Source organism: Meles meles, chromosome 12 (genome assembly GCF_922984935.1).
Source record: "Meles meles chromosome 12, mMelMel3.1 paternal haplotype, whole genome shotgun sequence".
NCBI classification, from domain to species: domain Eukaryota; kingdom Metazoa; phylum Chordata; class Mammalia; order Carnivora; family Mustelidae; genus Meles; species Meles meles.
The window spans coordinates 15,964,852-15,986,541 of NC_060077.1; the positions used below are offsets into that span (position 1 = coordinate 15,964,852).

The window sequence follows — 21,690 nt, forward strand, 5'->3', positions numbered from 1 at the left end:
ATACCCAACAACATAGCTCTCATAAATATGTTGAAAAAGGAGACCAATCACAGAAAAGCATACTCTGATCCCATATACATCAAGTTCAGAACCAGGCAAAATAAATTCCCTAAATTTTGGAGGGGAAATAGTGAGTGGGAGAGGATGAAGGGAGCTCTCCTGGGAAGCTGGTAATGGTTTGGGGTACTGGTTACCTTCGTGTGTTGTTTGTTTAAATTCATAAAAAAAGCACCTTATGATTTGGGTGCTTTTCTCTTTGTACACTATACCTCAGGAAAAAAGTTTTCCTAAAAAAAAAAAAAAGAACTTAATGTGGCCAATTAACATGCAAAAATGTCACTGATGAAGATATAGAACATAGGCGAGATTAGGTGGGGTGAGGTCCGGAGCCGATGACCAAGAAAGAATTCTTGAGAGATCTTTGGTGCAAAATGGTGTTTATTAAAGCATGGGGATAGGACCCGTGGTCCGGAAGAGCTGCTGCCCCGGAGATGTGAGGAGTGTTCTATTATATATTTGTAAGTTGGGGAGGGGATTAGGGATGGCGTAAGTCTCTAAGGAATTTTAGAAGCAAGGTTTCTAGGACCTTGAGGGGCTAGCTATTGTCTGGGGGAAAGGTTATTCATTACCAGTAATAAAACCTTCTCGTGAGACCCTTAGATGTATATCAGTGGGTCATATGCTTGGGAATGATTCTCGACACTGTCTTGGAGGTTTAGAGATAAAGTTTCCTAAAGGAATTGTTAAAGTAGACTTACAGGATCCTGGTTGGGGGTAGGGGGTCGGTCAGGCTAGGATTGTCCTTTGCCCTTAGCAAAGCCTTAAGGTGGAGGTCACTCTGCCTATTTCAAGGGCTTGTCAGTAGGTGAGGAAATTTAATAATTATTCTTCTGCCTCTGTGTCCCACATCATCACCAGGAATCCAGAGAAAGGCAAGTTCAAAAATAAGATATAATTTTTCACTCTTCGGCTAGGCAAAGGTTAAGTTTTATTTTCCTGGCTGTCTCAAAAATCATGTCTGGTTGGACACAGTTTGCTTCAGGCCCTTCTGCCGCATTTGGTTAATGATGGCCCTTCAGTCTTTTAAAATCAGTCACCCTCCTACACTTTTATACCATTTACTTATTGAAGAAACTGGGTCATTTGCCCGGTAGAATGCTCCACATTCTGGATTTCACTCAAGTCTTCTCATTTTCTCCTTCACCCCCCATATTTCCTGCAAACTGTGGGTTAGATGGAGAGGTCAGATCCGGTGAGGGTTCAACGTGTTTTGGCAAGAATCCATCCTAAGTGGGGCAGGTGACTTCCCGCTACTAGGGCCGGGCGCGCCCAGGTCAGGACTGCGTGGCCTCTCCATTTTCAAGTTCTGCCCCGACCAGTCAGTCCCCTTCTGGGTTTCATCCTCCTGCTGCATCCATCATTTCACTAACGGGTGCGACGTGATTTTCTAACACTCTCGCGCCCTCCTTTTGAACCAGCTGGACTTAATCTCCTGAAAACTTCCCCTCCTCGCCTGTTTTGTGACGCTGAATTACAGCTCGTTCAGGAGGGACAGGAGGGATACTAGCTCGCTGCTTCCCCTTTCTTTCAAAAATTTCAGAATGGATGAATGGAGGAGCCGGAGCCCTTGCCATCGCCAACGGTGGCCGAGGATTGGGGATCGTTATAAACTCAGTGACATGTTTGTGTCTGGTTCTCCAATCAATGGCGGTCATGATCCTCGCGGAGGCCGTTCCCAAGTTTTACCTGCACCGGCCGCTTTTTACCGAAAAGTTAAACATAAAAATAGGTGCTTTTTAAATAAAAGGTTACCCCCCCCCCACCCACTCAGCGGGGGCGGGGAGACCGAGCAGCCTCCGGCCTCCTCCGCCCCTCGCGGGGACGTTGGCGGGTGGATGGCCGGGACCCCGCGTCCGGGGGCGGGGCGAGGCGTGGGCAGGGCCGTCGCGGCTCTGCGCGCGGGGCGGGGCAGGTGGCGCTGCGACAGCGGCGGCGGCGGCTGACCGAGGCGCGGCGGGCGGCCCCACCAGCGCGCCAACGCGGTCCCCCTGCCCGAGCCGCGGCGTCCCCGGTGCGGCCCTCAGCCCCGCTCGCGACCCCGCATCCCACGGGCCCCAGGATGGGCGCGCGCGCCTCAGGCGGGCCCCGGGCCCGGGCTGGGCTCCTGCTGCTGCTGCTGCTGCTGCTGCTCGGGCTGCTGGCCCCGGGCGCGCAGGGGGCGCGGGGCCGCGGCGGCACCGAGAAGAACAGCTACCGCCGCACGGTCAACACCTTCTCGCAGAGCGTCAGCAGCCTGTTCGGCGAGGACAACGTGCGCGCCGCTCAGAAGGTGGGCGCCGGGCTCGAGCCTGCGGTCACCTTGCCCCGGCCGCCACGCACCTGGCGCCCGGGGCCGGCCTGGGCCGTGTGCGGCCTCCGAGGCTGCCGGGCGGCGGGGAGAGGGGAGAAGGGAGAGAGGAGGCCGGCCTGCGCCCCGGGGCCTGCCTTCTGCGGGTCCGCCGCCCCCGCGCCAGGCGGTGGTCGGAACCTGCGGCCGAAGCTCGCGCGCGGCGGGGGCGCAGGGCCTCGGGCGCCCTCTGCTCTGCGCCCAGCACTTCTCCTTGGACCTTGCCCGCCCGTGCTGCGCGGCCGGGAGTCAGGCGGCGCTGATGCCGGCCGCACCTCTCATTCATTCATTCAGCGCGTTTGAATGAGCACCTACTATGAGCCAGGCGCTGCGCGGCTGCCCAGGGGCGTCCTGCCCTGTCCCCAGCAACCCTCCTTTCTGCTAGCCTCACACCGACCCACTTCCCTTGAGCGCCTTAGGCCCTCCTTCTAGTGCTTTGAAGACATTTAGGCCCCTTCCTTCCTTCCTTCCTTTCTCTTTCTCTTTCTTTTTTTTCTTTTTCTCTTTCTTTCTTTCTTTTCTTCCTCCCTCCCTCCCTTCCTTTCGCTTTCTCTTTCTTTTCTCTCTCTCTCTTTCTTTTCTTCCTTCCTTCCTTCTCCCTCCCTTCCTTCCTTTCTCTTTCTCTTTCTTTTTTCTTTCTCTCTCTCTCTTTCTTTCTTTCCTTCCTTCCTTTCTCTCTTTCCCTTCCTTCCTTCCTTCCTCTTTCTTTCTTTCTTTCTCTCAACTTCGCAAGGAAAGAAAGGGGAGTAGAACAGTCTGCTATGTTGCTTTGACAACCTGGCACAGTAACCCTCCTAAGCTCCTATTTCTGTCGCCCCTTGATTTGGAGAGTTTTCTACTCTGCAACCTGCAGCTCTCTTGTGTGTTGAGTGCCCAGGAGGAGCGCGGGAACTTCTCCCCATGCCCTACTCTCCCCTCTGGAGCCTGGTGGGATGGGCTTCATTTGGGGCAAGTCCCCAGAGAAAGAGGAAGTGGATGAGGGACAGTTGCATGCGGTAATGTGGTTCCCTGAGCGCAGCCTTTGCTGTTCCTCCTGTTAACTTTTTTGCTCCAGGCTAGCCCTGGGGTTTGGGAACTTAAGTTCTGGCTCTAGCGCTTACCTGCAGGCTGGCCTTGCACCAGTGGCTTCATGTCTCTGAGCTTCAGTTTCTTTATCCTTAAAAAGGGCTAATCATAATATCCCCTTCCTTATGAGGTGGGGATTATGAATCGTTGGTGGTCTTTCCTGCCCAGAGTAATGGCCAAATCCGTACCAGCTACATCCTGGCCGAGGTGCAAATCCACATTGCTTTAGTCCTGCTGGAAGGACTTTCGGGGTGAAAAAAAGTCCTCAGGTGCTTGAGATGCAGGGGGAAAAAAAAAAATTAAAACCCAGATCAGATTGGCTGGATATTCTTATTGGCTGAAATGAAAAGATTAGTTTCGTAGGAAAACGGTGACTTCTGACCGCCCGCCCTCTCCTGTGGGTGTGCAGACACTCCTTGTGTGGGTTCTGTGGGGGAGAAGACTGCTTTTTGGGAGGCATGACCCAACACCTGAGAGCAAAAAGATTCCCAGCCTGTCTGCCAGGGCATAAAGGGTGTGAGCAAGGTGCCGTTGTTCTTGAATGATTCAAAGGCAAAGATCTTTTGTTTTGGAGCCAAAATTTTGAAAGTCTGGGTTGTGCTGGTGGGAGCACAGGCAAGTTACGTTTAGGAGATGGTCCTAAGTGAGACTCTAAGTTGGATGGGCTTGAAATACAAAATGATATTTCAGGTCCTCACGTCTAGGTTGGGATCAATAATACAGCTCCATTCTGGCAAAGAACCTGGGAGTCTCAAGGTCAGAATTCTTTCTGGGGTAAAACAGGATTTGTGCCTTCAATAGGGATAATACAAATTTGTTATTTGCTTGAAATGTGCTGAGTGCTTTTGCAGATAGAGTAACTCGATTCTTAGAACAACGCTGTGAGTGGGTACTGTTAATATGTTCATTTTGTAGGTAGGGAAACTGAGGCACAGAGTGGCCGAGCAGGAAATTGAACCCAGGCAGACTGGGCGCGGAGTTGGCACTGGTACCTTCCCAGGTCTTACTGCCTCATGACCCTTTCTGGTTCCCCCCCATCAGAGCAGCCTCTAGAATGAGGCTGACCTGACATTTCCTGTCACATGTAGCCCAGACTGGCCAGGCTTGGGGGAGACTGTTTTGTTACTCTTAATTAAACAAAAACTGAGTCTGCTGGCAACTGTACTTTTCAGCATGTCTGGGGTTACTAATTGGAGCCAGACCGGCTTGGTGGGTTGTGAAGTTTGAGGGTGTTTAAAGACACACCCCATATTCTAATCTAGGCCGTGTCTAAAATAAACCCGTGATATTCTGGTTTGGAGTGATGGGCCTCGCTGTCCCACAGACGTGAGTTGGAATCCCTAGCTCTGTGATCTCGGGCCAGTCGCTTGACCTCTCTGTCTCATTTGTGCAGAGGAGATGAACTCAAGGGTTGAGTGCAATGAGCAAGGTTCTGCCTTATGAGGTACTGAATAACCACTTAGTGAATGATAGAAGATATTTATAGGAAGTGGGTTCATCCGGTAGGAGAGCGATCGACTCGTTTATTTTTTTTTAAGCAACTTGTCCATGAGTGTTCATAGCAGTGCTTTGCACATCAGCCAAAAAGCGGAAACTGTCCAAATGTTTATACCTGATAATGGACGCACTGTGGTCTGTGCAAGCAGGGAATACTATCCAGCCATAAAAAGGAGTAAAGCACTTGGATGAAACTTGAAAAACAAAGGAAAGAAGCCAGACACCAAAGGCCACGTGTTGTAAGATTCCATTTGTGTGAAGTATCCAGAACAGGTAAATCCTTAGAGACCGAAAGTAGATAAAATGTTTCCTAAAGGGGGGGCGGCTGGGATAGGGAGTGACCGCTTAATCGATAGGGGGTTTCTTTCTGGGGCAATAAAAATGTTCTGGAGCTAAGTAGAGATTGTGGTTGCACACTATCGTGAGTGTACTAAATGCCCCGGAATCGTACACTTTAAAATGGTTCATTTTATCCTATGTGTCTCTTACAACAATTGTTTAACATTTCTTAAGCACCTACTGTATGAGCCAGACATAATGGCCCCTCCTGTGGACCTTAAGGGGACAGGCAATAGATAAGTCCGATCCATAAAACAAGATTATTTCAGAGTGGTATGTGCTGTTTCAGAAATAAGGGAAGATGATGTAATCATAATGAAGAAGAATCGTTCAAGCTTAGGATGGATCTGCCCTGCTCTAAGAGAGAGGGTCTGTTATGGCCTTCCCTGTTTTACAGATGAGGACAGCAAAGGCATGGAAAGGTTGACTCTCTTGCCCCCAGTTCAGCTAATCAGTGAGAGAGGACTGGGAGTGCCCACACTTGTAACCTCTGCGGAATTGGAAATAAGTGGAATGAGTGGCCAGGGAAGTAAGCTGAATGAGAAGGAGGTAGAGGGAGAGAGTGTACCAGGCAAAGGGAACAGCATGAGCAAAGGCCCTGTGGTGGGAATGGGAATGGGTTTGGTGTATAAGGACAAGGGAGGGCTTGTTGTAGGGCTGTAACAGACTGAGCAACAGACAGAGGGAGACAACCACATCATGCAGGACCTAGGGTTAAGGTTAACAAAAATAGGCTCAACCATGATGCAAGAAAGGCCTTGTGGGAGCCAGGAGAAAGGGGTCAAGTGCCTTGCCCCGAGACATTGGGCGGGATGTGGAGGAAGGGGCATGAGATGGGTCTGGGAGGATGGGTTGGCATGGAAGGAAAGGGGTGGGACAAGGTTGAAGAGGCACGGTTCACAGGTTGGGTGCATTGGGGTGTGGATCTTGGGGAGCACAGGGAAAAATTACAACTGGACCCATGTGGTGGGAACATCTGAATGCTAAGCTGAGAGCTGGTGTTTTTTTCTTACTCCTTTGCTTTTAAGTTAGTTTTTTTTCTTTTTAAGAAGCTTAACATTTATAGTTTTTTTTTTTTAATAAGGTCACAGTTGCATGGAATGCCATTTCAAATAGTTCAAAGTTTAAAAAAAGAAATCTGCTTGCCGCCTCTGACCCTATCTCCATTCTCCTTCCCAGAGCAGTACAGATATTCTGAATACGGATAGACCCTGTCTCTTCATGAGTTTTCTGTTTTTCATTATACACGCTGTCCCACTCTCTTCTATTTCTTCTCCCTCCTCCTCCTTCCTCTTCTTTTTTTAATTAATAAATTTTGGAGATCAGATCCTATCGGTATGTAAAGCTTTTTTAAAAAAAATATATATTTATTTATTTAACAGAGAGACAGAGAGAGCACAAATAGGCAGAGAGGCAGGCAGAGAGAGAGGAAGGGAAAGCAGGCTCCCGCCGAGCAGAGAGCCTGATGTGGGGCTCGATCCCAGGACCCTGAGATCATGCCCTGAGCCGAAGGCAGAGGCTTAACTCATTGAGCCACCCAGGTGCCCCGGTACATAAAGCTTTGATTCCTTCTTTTTGGAGGGCTGCTAAAAGCAAATTATCATTCAGGATGTACCATAATTTAACCCACCCCTAATAGTCAATACTTTGTTAGTGTCCCGTCTTTTGCCCCTTCAAACCTGGTTGCAGTGACGGTCTCCCTATGAAGACTGTTGTGTGTGCACATAGACAAATTCACCTACAGACTGTTAGACGGCAGACTCCAAGGGTCTGTGCATTTACAAATTTTTAAATTGAATCCTAGTTGGTGTACTTTCCTGCACGAGAAGTGTGAAGCATAGTGAATCCTTATACCCTGAAGATATCCGTGGCATGAGCACGCGGGTCTAGAAATGGATTGTCCCAGGCTCTCTACGCCCCTCCAACCCAAGACAACCATTCTCCTGCCTTTGACAACATAGTTTTGTCTTTTGTCTTTACACACAGTTCCATACACGCTGTTTAAAAATAATATTTTATTTATTTATTTGAAATAGAGAGCCACGAGCAGGGGGAAAGGGAGAAATAGACTCCCCATTGAGCAGAGAGCCCGATGCGGGGCTCGATCCCAGGACTCCAGGATCATGACCTGAGCTGACGGCAGACTCTTAAGCGACTAAGCTACCCCAATGTCCCATATACACTTTTAACACTAAGAGAGACTGCTGGATTGTTTTCCAAAGAATGACAAGTTTCCACTCCTACCAAACATATGAAGGCAGGCTTCCAAACCTTCTCCAGCAAAGTGTGTCGTTAAACGTTTGGTTTTATTATGTTTGAGATGATGGTCTCTTCACTGATTCAAAATCCATGGGCCTTTTCTATTCTGGAAACTGCCTTTTGTTTTCTTTGTCATTTTTCTATTGAGCTGCTGGTCTTCTGTTTTTTTGGTTGTTTTTTTTGTTTGGTTTTTTTTTTTTTTTTTTTTTTTTTTTTGAGGCTTTTGCTTTGTTAGGTGTTTGCAAGAAAGTATTTTGAGCAAAATAACCCTGACACTTTCCAGTCTTTTCTTCCCACCCCTTGGAACTGCTTTACTGACATTAGACTCCAAGAGACTGCACCTATTTAAAGTGGGGTGAGAGGGGCCGAAAGCGGACAAGTTGACACCTTTTGACGTGTGTTGGTGAAAACATCACTACAATCAAAATGTTTCCTCTAACTCGCTACTTTGAAAAATTTTGCAGCACATAGCACTTGAAAGAATAAGGAACGGCTGGAAATCCCTCACCTGGCCGAGGGATGGTTCACATATCCCCCAAACTTTTTTCCTCTTTTCCTTGGCACACACCACACGCACACGCACACACCCACACACGCATACACGCTCCCATGCACATGCACAGGCATGATCTTTTCTTTGCAGAAACATTTGAAAGTGAGTTGCAGACGTCATGACACGTTCTCCTACAGAACCCCGGAACCGTGGTCCACCCCCCACCCCCCCCAAGGAAAAAAACCTTACATTTAGTACAAAAAACACTTGTCATATGCTGTCTATAGGCACATTTCCTTTACAGCTTTCCAAAAAAATCTAATGCGCAATCAGGCATCACTCACTGCATTTGGTTTTCAGGTCACCTTAGTATCCTTTAGTTTGTCAGAGTTCCCTCAATTTTGGGGGGGGGTGTGTGGAGAGCTTTTCTGACATGGACATTTTTTAATTGCACGGACCAATTGCCTTTCCCCACCCCCTTGGTTTTTTGTTTTGTTTTTAAAGATTTTATTTATTTATTTGACAGAGAGAGATCACAAGTAGGCAGAGGCAGGCGAGACATTGAGGGGGGCGGCGCGGAAGCAGGGTCCCTGCTGAGCAGAGAGCCCGATGCGGGACTCGATCCCAGGACCCTGAGATCATGACCTGAGCCGAAGGCAGAGGCTTAACCCACTGAGCCACCCAGGCGCCCCTCACCACCTTGCTTTGGTAACAGCTCGATGGAGCTATAATTCAGGTACCATACACTTCGGTCATGGAAATTTCAGTGGTTTTGAGTATATTCGCAGAGCTGTACGGGCATCACCTCAGTCGATTTCAGAACATCCTCTTTACCCCAGAAGGAAACCTCTCACCCATTCGCTGTCATTCCCTTTCCCCCCATCCTTACACAACCCGTCACCTGTGTGCCAGTTCCGTAGACTTGCCTATTCTGGACGTTTCACACAAAGGGAATCACACAGTGTCCCTGGCTGCCTTCGGGATGGATCCACCGTGTGGCCTGCGTCAGAACCTGATCCCTTCTTACGACTTTTTATTTATCCATCAGATGATGGATATCGAGTTGTTTCTACTTTTTGGCTACTGTGATTAATGCTACTGTAAACATTCATGTACAAGGTTTTTGGGTTTTTTGTTTTTATTTTTGTTTTTAAGAGAGAGAGAGAGAGAGAGAGCTCCCCAGCAAGGGCAGCAAGAGGCAGAGGAGGGGGGAGAAGCAGGGGGCCCGACGCAAGGCTTGATCCCGGGACTCTGGGAGCGTGATCCGAGCCCCAGGCAGGCGCCGAACCGACAGAGCCACCCAGGTGCCCCCATGTACAGGTTTTTATGGGAACATATGTTTCCAACATTTGGGGTGTACACGTGGGCATGGAATTGCTGAGTCCCGTGGTAACTGACATTTCAAGGAACTGCGGTACAGATGCGCCCTTTTGGATTCCCACCAGCAGCGTATGAGATCCCCATTTCTCTACATTCTTGCAAACACTTGTCACTGTCTTTCTGATTAGAGCCCTCACAGTGAGGCTGAAATGCTATCTCACTGTGGTCTTAAGAGACCACTCTTTTCTTTCTTTCTTTTCTTTTTTTTTTTAAGATTTTATTTTATTTAAGATTTTATTTATTTATTTGACAGAGAGAGACACAGCAAGGGAGGGAACACAAGCAGGGGGAGTGGGAGAGGGAGAAGCAGGCTTCCTGCCGGGCAGGGAGCCGGATGCGGGGCTGGATTCCAGGACCCTGAGATCATGACCCGAGGTGAAGGTAGATGCCCAATGACTGAGCCACCCAGGCGCCCCTAAAGATTTTATTTTTAAGTAGTCTCTACCCCCAACATGGGGCTCGAACTCACAACCCCGAGATCAAGAGTCGTACATTCTGCTGCCTGAGCCAGCCAGGCGCCCCCCAGACCAGTTGTTTCTCGAAATGTCCGGCGGGGTATGTTGTCTGATGTTTCCTTGGCAGTTAGATGAGGGCATCAGCGCGTAAATGGCAAGGATTCCGCTGAAGGGGTCTGCGCGCCTGCCTGGGCGGTGCCTTTCCCCTTTGCAACCCATTTGTGACCGCTGTGTGTGTCCCAGTGTTTTCCGTTCATGCAGTCTTTGCAGTTGGTGTGTTCTGCACATGCTCAGGCCAACTCGAAGTGGTAGAAACTTCCCTCCTGCTCTGACTTGCTCATCAAGACGCCTTTGCTGACTTTCCCTGGAGTCACTTTGCATGAGCCAGAGGGTGACGGGCGAGGCGCGGGGCTTGCGATTGGATGCTGGATGCCATCCGGGGGTGGGTGTCCAGGCCTCCCTGGTGCAAGAAGAGGGATAATGAAATCCCGGCTTGAGTCATTTGTCCCTCCCACGGGGACAGCCACGGGCCTCCCATCTGTTCACCTGAGTCTTCCTTATTCTAACTTTTCATCCTGAACGTGGTGCACCCCTCACCAACGGAGAAGGGATCTTGTAACGAACCCCGCACCCATCACCCACGGCTTCTGCCTATCAACCTTCTGCCATTTCTGCTATAGTTATCCCCTTGCCAAAAGTGACGTTTAACCTGCAATAGTATAAAGCCAATCCAAGTCGTATTAGTTAACCTGAGAATACTTTGGTCTGTATCTTTAACAAACAAACAAAAAACATGACCACAAATCACACGGTTCATGGCAGTATTCTGTAGTGACTGACCCCAGTCAATTTTCTAGTTTTTCTGTCCGACTTGAAAGGTCTCCAGACCGAATTGCTTCCTTTGCATTGAGATCCAGAGCTTACCCTGCATTTAACCGATGTGTCTGTTAGGTCTCCCTTAAAAAAAAAAAAATCTTTAAGGGGCGCCTGGCTGGCTGAGTTGGTGGACCATATGACTCTTGATCTCTGAGTTGTGAGTTCGAGCCCTACCTTCGGAGTAGATGACTTTTTAAAAAAATCTTTAAAAATGGATATATCTTTATTTCTTAGGAACAGTTTTAGATTTATAGAAAAATTGAGAGCATGGCACAGAATCCCCTCACAGCCTGTGGGCAGACCCCCCCTGTTGTGAACGTCCTACATTCTCATAACGCATTTGTTACGTCATCGAACCAGGATGGCTAGATTATAAGTAGCTCAGAGTCCATGCTTTCTTTTGATATCCTTGGTTTTTACCCAACGTCCCTTTGTGTCTGGGGATCCCATCCAGAACAGCACACTGGCTTGAGCTGTCCTCAGGCTGGGGTGCGCTCTCAACCTCTCCTCGGCGGCCCCCCTGGGCAGCTTGCCCGAGCCCAGATCAGGGATGCTGTAGGACACCCATCAGCTGCAGTGGGTCTGACGTTCTTCTTGTGTGGGTTTGAGGCAGAAGACATGTCAAGGGCACAGGCTCTTAGCCTGATTCAAGCTGCTGTCATTTGAACGGCTCTTCTCTTATAACTCCTTCCACAGCTTCTGTGGCTTCTGTCCCGGGGCAAGTCTGTGTCCGCACCGGGCAGGTGCCCTGCCCCAGGCTCTGGGCTGCAGTGTGACCCCTGTAGCAGCGGCTCGGGGCTGCCTGGACAGGGCCACACTGTGCAGCTCCAGCAATAGAATTTACTAGAAATCTGAGACCACGGTGTAGGCAGGGTTGTTTCTTCCGAGGTCTCTCTCCTTGCTGTGCGTGTGCGTTGTCACATGGCCCTCCCTTTGTGCATGTCTGTGTCCTAATCGCCTCTTCTTACAAGGATCCAGGTTCCATTGGGTGAGGGCCCACCCTAGTGACCGGTTTTACTTTACTTACCTCTCTGAAGACCCTGTCATTCACCCCAGTCACTTCCTAAGGTCCTGGGGATTGAGGCTTCAAGGTAGGAATTCGGGGAGAATACAGTTCATCCCCACCCCACCCCCCCAGAGCTCCTGTGTCTTTGCCACATGAAGTGGGCCAAAGTGTCCTGTGTGCCCACAATGTGCCCACATTGTGTCTCGCTCACAGAGAGCGAGTTTGCCAGTGTGTGGTTAGAAGGCCGAGGGTGGGCCCTTCCCTGCTTTCCACCTCTCCTGCCCCGGTCAGTTTTCAGGACGGACCGGTTCTTCCTTCTGAGCAATGCCAGTCCTGCTTGGGCATGAGGTTTTCCCAAGGATGATGGGTCTCCAGGCACCTCCTGGAGACCCGCATGGCTAGGCACTGTGACAGGAACATCCTTAGGTGTTCCAACCCCTGGGTACCGGGTGTGTGCTGGCCCCCGGCAGAGGCCTTTCCAGGTTAAGGTGTCCAATCCTGTCTTGGCCCCATTTGACAGCTGACAAAACTGAGGCACAGAGAGTTTCAGCGGCGTGAGCCCTGGTGCCTCTTCCTTCCAAAACAGCTCCTTCCTCACACCCTTTCTGGGGAAGCTGGTACCATCTCAAAGGACCAATACCTTCTTCTAGAAAGCCTAGGGCCTTTCCTTTTTCCTCCTTTTGAACAAATTGTGAGAAACTGACACCCAGTTCCAGACCAACACGTACGATATGCAACAGGATGAGCAAAACAGGGCATACCTATAAAGTAGGATGCTATGGGGCCATAAAAAGGAATGAACTCCTGATTCCTGGTACAACCTGGGGAATATCGTGATGAGTGAACAAAGGTGGATGCGAGAGGTCACGTGTCGTACAATTCCGTTTGTATGGAAAGTCTAGGAAAGGCAAATCCATAGCGACAGACAGATTAGCGGGTGCCTAGTTTGGGGTGGAAGGATGGGGAGGCTTTCTTTGGAGGCGATGACCATGTTCTAAAATTAGATCATGGTGATGGTTGTATAACTTCGTGACTTTGTGACTTTTCTAAAGACCACCCAACTGGACACTTGGAAGACATGAACTTAGTGATATGTAAATCATATGCCAGTAAAGCTCTTTTTTTAAAAAGGAGGGTTTTTGTTTTGTTTTGTTTTATTTTGTTTTTTAGAAAGAGAGGGGAGTGGACCGAGGGAGAGGGAGAGAGAGAATCCCAAGCTGAGTTCCCACTGAGCACGGAGCCCAACTCTGGGCTCCGTCGCACAGCCCTGAGATCATGACCTGAGCTGGAGTCAAGAGTTGGATGCTTAACTAACTGTGCCATCCAGGTGCCCCTAAAAAAGGAGTTTTAATTATAAGACCATTAACAATGGGCCTTCTACCTGGGTACAGATGTGTCCCGCCACCTCCCTCCACTGCTGAGAGGGACAATTGCCCTCTTTTCTGTGGTACATATGCTTCCTTCTGGCGTTCACAGTCTTTCCACTTGTGTGTGTAAGTGTTTTTTGTTTTTTATTTTATTTTCATTTTTTAAGTAGACTCCACACCCCATATGGGGCTTGAACTCAGGACCCTGAGATCAAGAGTCACATGTTCCACCGATGGAGCCAGCCAGGTGCCCTGTTTTATTATTATTATTATTTTAAAACCCGGCTCTTTTTTCTTTAACCCTTCCATTTTAAAATAGCTTAATGGAGGTATAATTCAAGTACCATACAATTCATCCCCCAAAGTGTGCCGTTCTGCCCTCGTTGGTCTGTTCATAGAGTTGCACACTCGTCACCACAGCCTGTGGGAGGACATTTTGTCACTTCTAGAAGAGATTGTGTACGTTTTAGCTGTCACAGCCCCCTGGCAACCCCCTGTCTACTTTCTGTCCCTATGGATTTGCCTATCCTGGACATTTCACGCAAACAGAATCATTTGCTCTGCGGTATCTCATGTCTGGCTAAATTTCCTGAGCACCCTGTTTTCAAGGCTGACATGGAAGTGTGCCTCAGTACCTCCTTCCATTTTATGGCCCCATAATACCCCATTGTCTGGATAGACTGGGCTCTGTTCGTCCGCCCATCAGCTGATGACCATATTGGTACTGTCTCTACCTGTACAAACCCCATTAGGGCAATGACCTAAGGATAAAAGGATGATTCCTTGCAGGACACATTGGAGTCAATGCTCTATGAGAATATGGAATGTTAGTAGGAATTGTGACCATTTACCAGGTGCTCAAGGCACTTCACGTGAATATGGCACTTACGCTCAGAAAACCAGATGGGGCAGTACAAGTGTATGTATGTACCTCTCAGCTGTTTTATTATGTGTATCGTATGTGGGTATCTGTGTATCTGTGTATCGTATGTGGGTATCTGTGTAACTCACACTCACACACGCACACACACACACAGAGCTATGTAGCTAGCAGGAAGAGGCCGATTTGAACCCAGCACCTAGACTCCCAGATGCACGTGCTCTCAGCCAAGCCACAGAGCTGGGGTGGAGGTTATTTGAGTCCCCTCTCTCCTGGCTGCTGATTCAACTGTGTTCCTTTACCCCATGTCCTGGGGCAACGATCCAACCATGAAGTCTGATTCCAAATGCTATAGGCAGTTCACTCCAAGCATTGCCCACGTGAGTCAGAGCGCCTATGGGTACAAGGCTCCGCTCGTCACTCCCGTTTGCCCTAATAGCGCAGGTGGGAACAACCAAAGTGTCCAGTGGGAGGGGATTGCTTAAACCTCTTTACGGAAAATGAGGCAGCTCTGTACAGGCTGAGGTTGAGTAATCACCAAGACAAGAGTGTCACAGAAGAAAAACTGTAAAACCAGGCCCATTTGCTCTCACCGGTGGGAAGACACTGACCGGGAGCCTCTAAAGGACGCCGCAGAAGTGAGTGGTGACAACAGGTGCCTCCGGAGGGAGGTCTGCATGGTGGGGAGTGAAATAGGAGACTTGCTTTTCACTGAATTCCCATTTGCAGCTCTGAATTTCATACCATGTGTGCAGAGTGTTACTTATTCCCCCAAACTAGGCGAACAAGACTGATTCCTCCTGTTCATAGTCCTCCAGAATTACCCGGAGAGCCCACGAAGCCCCCTGACAGGCGGGGGCCTTACGGCCGGGTGGGGCGCAGGGCTCTAGCATGTCCACATACCCGGGAGATGGGATACAGCTCGTGTGTGAGAACCACCATCGTCCTCATCCTTGTCCCTCGTCCCCAACGCCCACGCTCTGGGTGAAACTGTTTAAAAATGAGAAATCAGGCTGAGAGAAGCAGAGACCTTGACCTTGTCATGAGCAGGAGGGCTCTCGGAGAAATCAGAAGTGGAGCAAAGCCACTTCGTGGGGACCTCCCAGCTCCCAGCCGACCGAGCTCACGACAGCACCCGGGCTACCAGCCGACTCTGTTTTCCCATTGACCGGGTCTGGCTGGACGAGGAGATGGGGGCATTGTCCCAGTCGGTGTAGTGACCGTTCTCTTGTTTCTGCAGTTCCTGACCAGGCTGACCGAGCGGTTCGTGCTGGGGGTGGACATGTTTGTGGAAACATTGTGGAAAGTTTGGACGGACCTCTTGGATGTTCTTGGACTTGATGGTAAGTGGGTCTGGGGGCGGGGGGCATTCATTTAAGGCGCTGTTTTTTCTAGTTGTTCTCAAAATGTGGACTCTATCCCCAGTGGGTGGCACAGGGGACCCCTTGGAGGGGGCAGGGGAACACAAGTGAATATTTTTTCTTGGAATAGTTGCATAAAGAAATGGCCCATCCAGACTGAGGTGCACGGATGCTGTTTGGGGTGAGGTACAAGTGGGTGTTGCTGACTCGGCTGCCCCCAGGCAAGCCGCGGGGACCAGAGGCAGGGCCTATGGGCAATGGGAATACATCACAGACTACGACAGCTATTTAGGGAGAAACGGATTTCATACAAAGCTTGGGCTGCTTGCAAAGCTATCAGAAGGAGTGGGGTGTGGCCCCCAGAACCCTGCCGTACTGGCCTGCCCCAGGAGTTGCTGCTCCGCCCCAGGAATCAGGAGGCTGCCTCTAGAATTGGATTCAAGGTCACAGGCCCCAGTCCAGGCTGCCACCTCGCTTGCCAGGAAGTCTCCAGTAGCCTGTGTTGAGGTTCCCAGGATCAGCCCCAGGCACAGTGAGCCACTAGGAAGACCCAGGACTCAGCATTGTAGTCATGCTCATGGCTGTGACTTCTTATAGTGCAAGGACACAAAGCACCATCAGCAAGGGGGACAACACGCTCTCATTCCTCCAGCAGCAGTTTGTGATGACAGCTGTCAAGTGTCATGTAGCAGGGAAGCCTGTTAGAGACCTAGCGCCCGGGGTGTTTCTTAGGAGCTGGTCACTTAGGCACCTTCTGCCTGGCATGGACCCAGACTCGACTCTCCGCAGGAGAGCAGGTGGTCAACATAAATCCCATGATTTGTACAGACAGTCCAGGCACAGAGAGGACCCCTTATGAGGGAATGGAAGGAGCTCTCTGCCATACATGTGTTTTCCCCACGCCACCAAGCAGTTGACTCAATCCTCTGTGGACACTCACCAGGCGTCCCTCATATTTAGCTGAACTCTGACCCTGTGTATCTGGAGATAGTGTCCTAGCGAACCCACAGGGCAAGGGCTCGTCCCGCAGGACGCCCCTTCCTCTCCAGATGCCGGTTGTGAGCCCACCTGTCCTCCCAGCAGACTGGCTCTAGATAGACGGTTCCCACGTGCCCCCTGCTGGGTCTGACTGATCGGCTAGAGCGACTCACAGAACTCCAGAAGCCAATTTACTTAACTAGGTGACCAGTTTCTTACAGACAGATGTGACCCGGGAACAGCCGGATGGCAGAGACATGCAGGCAAGGTCTGCGGGAAGGGCTAGGGAGCCTTAACATTCTCTGAGCGTCCCAGCCCAGAACCTCCCCAGACCTGTCCCGTCGGGTTTGTATGGAGACTCTGTAACCAGGCGTGACTGAGGAAATCCTTGGCTGGTGCTGACTGGTTCGACCTCCAGCCGCTCCCTGCTCCCAGGACGCCAGGCGGTGAGACAGAAATCCCAGCCCTCTCCCCGCGGCTGGTTCTCCCAGCTCCCAGCCCCCGTCCTTAGGGTCTTTCCAAAAGTCACCGCATTAGAATACAACTCAAAGGGGCGTCTTACGAAATATCAAGATACCTTTACTGCTCTTGCTCCTTAGAAAACTCCGAAGGCTTTAGGAGCTCTGTGCCGGGCATGCAGACAAAGACCAAATATGCATACTTTGTACTATAAATCACCATATCACACTCCAGAAATCCAAGTTCCCAAACACCAGCCAAAGGCCTGTCCTCCCTGCACACTTCTCTAGAGAGCAGCCTCCGACCTGCCGTGGGAACCGTTCTGAACACCTCCTAACTCAGCGTCCTCTCTCGGCCCCTGTGGCTCCTTCTCAGCCGGTCAGCCAGCGTGGTTTTTGTTCTTATTACTACTTTTGCTGCATCGAGTGATTTCTTAAAAAACAAAAAAACATTAGTTGGGTCAAGTCCTTTACCTTCAAACTGCCCAGAGACTCCTGTTGCACTTGGATCCCACACGGGGTTCCCACCGAGGGTAGTCGGCTCCGAGGATCTGCCCAGCCTCTCTACCCAGCTCCTGGCCTCCATCCTGTTCTTGGACACAGCTTTGGTTCCTTTAGGTATCCCCTGCCAGGAGCAGTTCCTCAGCCCTTTGCCTGCTGGATCTTTTCCATCCTCTACTCTTGGGTATATGACACCTCCTCCAAGAAGCCCATCCTGACTAACCTGTGTACAGGGACCTGGTCTGTTCTCACAACCACCATCACTTGTCAGCTATGATGTCGCATGCAAGTGCGTATGTGCATGTCTGCGTGTGTGTGTGTGTCTGTGTGTGTTTGTGTTTATTGCCCACCTCCTTCTGGAATCTCTCTGCTCTGAGTGGGTTTTGCCCATCTCCTCCAGACTGTCCCCTCTGCCTTGCTCTGCCTCAGGTGCATAGGGGCCCATGATTCATAAAAGCTGGAGGACTGTTGGCCCCACTACTTGGCTGCTGGTGTGAGTTCACACTGGTGTGTCCCCCAGAAAGGCCCCAGAAGCCCCATATCTGTGAACATGAGTTGATTGGGGGATGGAGTCTTTGCAGATCACTGTGGGTCCTATATGCAATGTCTGGTGTCCTTCTATGAGGAGGGAAATTTGGACACAGAGACTGAGAGAAACACATAGAGAAGAGGCAGCCTTGACAGAGACCAGAGAGATGTGGCCACAAGCCCAGGACGCCAGGATCCCCTCAGGAGCTAGAAGAGGCAGGAGGGACCCCCTGTAGAGTGCTCAAGGAGTCCCGCCCCACCCACACCCTGATGTCGGAATCCTGGCCCCCAGCCAGCAAGATGGTACATTCCTCTTGCTTAAAGCCACTGTGTCTGGTCACAACAACGGTGGGAAACCAGTACAGCCCTGCCACGCACAGGGTCTCCGGGAACCTTCCTGGTTGCCCTTGACACTCCCACCTGATGAACTGAAGACCCGGCCCCGCAGAGGGGGCTGCCTGGTTCACACCCGCTGTCATCCCCCCTCAGCCCCTGGGAACCCGTCTCCAGCCTTGAATCACCGAGTTCAACCTGGGAGAGGCCTCAGACCAGCTCGGGGCACCTCACCACTGAGGCAAAGGATCCGCTGTAGCGGGACGGCCCTTTGAGAGGCTGCTGTGCCACCTGCTGCCTCCTGGGGCTGCTGAGGACCCCTCCTGGGAGTCAGGCTGAGTCAACTCACAGCACGGTTAGAGCAACTGCGTGCAATCGTGCTTGGACTCCGTGTTCTCTGCTGCCCAGGTTCCATCCCCGACCAGCACGCCCTGGAGAAGCGAGCCTCACTGCAGAAAGTTGCACGCAGCTTGGAGCAGAAAAGCTAGAGTAGCGGCACGGGAGACGATCAGAGCAGCATCCTTCCCCAGAGTCTCCATGTGCTCCTGTTAGTGGCCAGGGCCGCTGGCCTATTCCAGAGATGAAAGCACTCCGTTCCCTGTCATGTTCTCCCCTCCCCGTAGCTGGGGCATCAGCTTCAAAACATCCAAAGGCCTTTGGGATTTGCGTCTTAGACTTAGAAGTGGGAATGTGCAAAAGGCAGGATCCTGTACCCCAAAGCTGGATATTCTGGTGCACAATGTTTCCATGGGTCCAGTCCTCTAACTTCCGACTCCAGAAGTTTTCAGGGTCCCGGAGCCTCCCAGGACCAACGGAGCGGCCCAGTGGAAATGGAGAGCCAGATGAAGTTACATGTTCCAGCGGCCGCATTAGAAAAGTAGAAAGACATGAACTGAATAAGGTGTTTTAGCCGACCCAGCAGATTCCAAATATCATCTCAACTTGTGATCGATAACGAAAAATTAACGAGGTGCCTTATGTTTTGGGGGTCGTTACGCCATCAAAGGGCAGCCTGTATTTGACACAGCACGTTCAGACTTGCCACATCTCAAGTGCTCTGTGGCCACATGTGGCCAGTGGCTACCATAAAGGACACCAGGGCGTTAGCCCTGCTCTAGATCTGGTGGCTCAGGCCACTGTTCTGGGAAGTGGAGCCCTTGTCCAGGAGTCGGAAGGACAGATTTAAGTCTCGTGGCTTCGTCAAGTTGTTTGCATTCTCTGAAGGCTTGGAAGCCACAACCTGCGCCCCCCTTGCATTGTACTGTGACCACGCATCAGGACAGCGCAAGGAGTGGATGCTCCAAGCACCAGACTCCCTGCGTCGTGGTCCCCGCCCTGCCCTGCTGTAGCTGTGGGAGTCTCCACATGGGAAAGGCTACATACTGTCAGCTTGTTGTGAGGACCAGATGACAATTAGTGCAGAACCATTAGAATAGTGCCTGGCCCCAGGCAAATGCCTCCTAAACGCTCCGTGGCTTACAGAGGGGCTCTGCTCCAAAAAGTACATCATCGCTCCCTTCTGGGACTCACCCAGTCCCGATCCCCTGCACTGAGGGCCGTCTGCATCCGCCTGCACACAGAGTCAGCTCTCCCTGGGACCCTGGATTGGAGTGGGCCCCTCACCCAGTATGGCCGGCACCCTCACAGGAAGGGCAACCTTGGGCCCAGAGGCCCCACAAAGATGAAGTCAGAAATCAGGGGATGATTGTGCGAGTCAGGAAGGCCAGGGATCACCCACACACCCCAGAAGCTGGGGAAAGGCCTGGGACGGAGTCTCCCTCGTGGCTTCAGAAGGGGCCACCTGCCGCCAACTTGACCTCACCCTTGTGGCCTCCGTGCTGTGTGAGAATTCGATCCTATTGTCTGAGCCACTCATCCCGTGGTTCTTAACTGTGGCAGCCCCAGGAAGCGGATACAGGCAGGACATCCAGAGCTGCTCGTGTCCTAGATAGGATTTTTAGGGCCTCCGCAGGGCGGGATGAGGTTGCTCCTCACTGGCCTCGCTGGAGAGAAGTGCAGTTTTATTAGAGTCGCGGGAACTGTGTTACCATTCTTAGCCCCAGTCAGGGATTCCCCGCAGGAACGCTTGTACCCATTGGTCACCCCACTTAGTCCCTTGATAACCTGATGGTACATGCTATATGGCTTTGGATGGTGAGTCTAGTCTGGTGGTTCTCAAAGTATGCTTGGAGGGGGGCGCCTGGGTGGCTCAGTGGTTTAAGCCTCTGCCTTCGGCTCAGGTCATGATCTCGGGGTCCTGGGATCGAGCCCCGCATCGGGCTCTCTGCTCGGTGGGGAGCCTGTTTCTCCCTCTCTCTCTGCCTGCCTCTCTGCCTACTTGTGACCTCTCTCTCTGTCAAATAAATAAATAAAATGTTTAAAAAAAAAAAAAGTATGCTTGGAGGAACCCTGGAGGGGGTTCCCTGAGGCCTGTCAGGAGAAACTGAGGTCATGCATTCGAGGCATGCTTCCACAGTTTTTTTTTTTTTAATCTTTTTTTTTTAAATTTATTTATTTGACAGAGAGAGATCACAAGTAGGCAGAGAGGCAGGCAGAGAGAGAGAGGAGGAAGCAGGCTCCCCACTGAGCAGAGAGCCTGATGCGGGACTCGATCCCAGGACCCTGAGATCATGACCTGAGCCAAAGGCAGCAGCTTAACCCACTGAGCCACCCAGGTGCCCCTGCTTCCACAGTTTTTTATATCCATTCCATGTTGATAATAGAGCAAATACGTTGGGCTAAATATCTTAGCGTTAAGTTTTAGCTTTTCCTTTTTTGCCCTTTTGAATGTGGTCACTAGAAATATGTAAATTACATCTGTGGCCCACCTTTGTGGCTGGCATCCTGTTTCTGAGGACTCAAAACCAGATCTGAGGATCCAGTCGTCTCCTCTCAAAGCAGATATTATAGAGATTTGTTAAAATGCAAAACAAGTCCACTATTTTGGTTGCAGGGGGTTTTGGGGATTTATTTTGGAAAGCAGTTATTTTTCATGAAAAAATATATTATTTGTGTTAACCTATAAATGGGTTCACTGTTATTTAAAACAAATTAATAACAATAATGTTTAAAAATGAATTTATTACCTTTGCGTAATTTTTCTGTAAACCTAAAACTCCTCTGAAAAATTAAGGCTATTTAATACGAAAAAAATTTTTAAAGAAAAATTAGCCTTAAGGTATGAGGTATATCTAAGTACAAGATCATAATGAAGTTCTTTTTTATTTTACTTTTTTGAGTAGGCTCCATGCCCAATGTAGGGCCAACGTGAGGCTTGACCTCACAGCCCTGAGATCAAGACCTGAGCTGAGATCAAGAGTCAGACGCTTAACTGACGGAGCCACCCCAGTGCCCCCAATGAAATTCTTTTTTATTTTATTTTTTTTAAGATTTTATTTATTTGACAGAGAGATCACAAGTAAGCAGAGAGGCAGGCAGAAAGAGAGGGAGAAGCAGGCTCCCCACCAAGCAGAGAGCCCGATGTGGGGCTCGATCCCAGGACCCTGGGATCATGACCCGAGCCGAAGG

At 50.4% G+C, this 21,690-nt stretch overlaps 1 protein-coding gene across 1 annotated transcript in view; it reads left to right on the plus strand.

Moving 5' to 3' along the window:
* The first annotated feature begins 1,968 nt into the window (after positions 1–1,968).
* LOC123954086 (BRI3 binding protein) overlaps positions 1,969–21,690 on the plus strand; it is a 29,533-nt gene continuing 9,811 nt past the window's right edge. The window contains exons 1-2 of the mRNA XM_046024745.1: positions 1,969–2,329; positions 15,244–15,346. Of these exons, the coding sequence (XP_045880701.1) occupies positions 2,120–2,329; positions 15,244–15,346 (313 nt within the window). The 5' untranslated portion in view covers positions 1,969–2,119. The remainder of the gene's footprint in view (positions 2,330–15,243; positions 15,347–21,690) is intronic.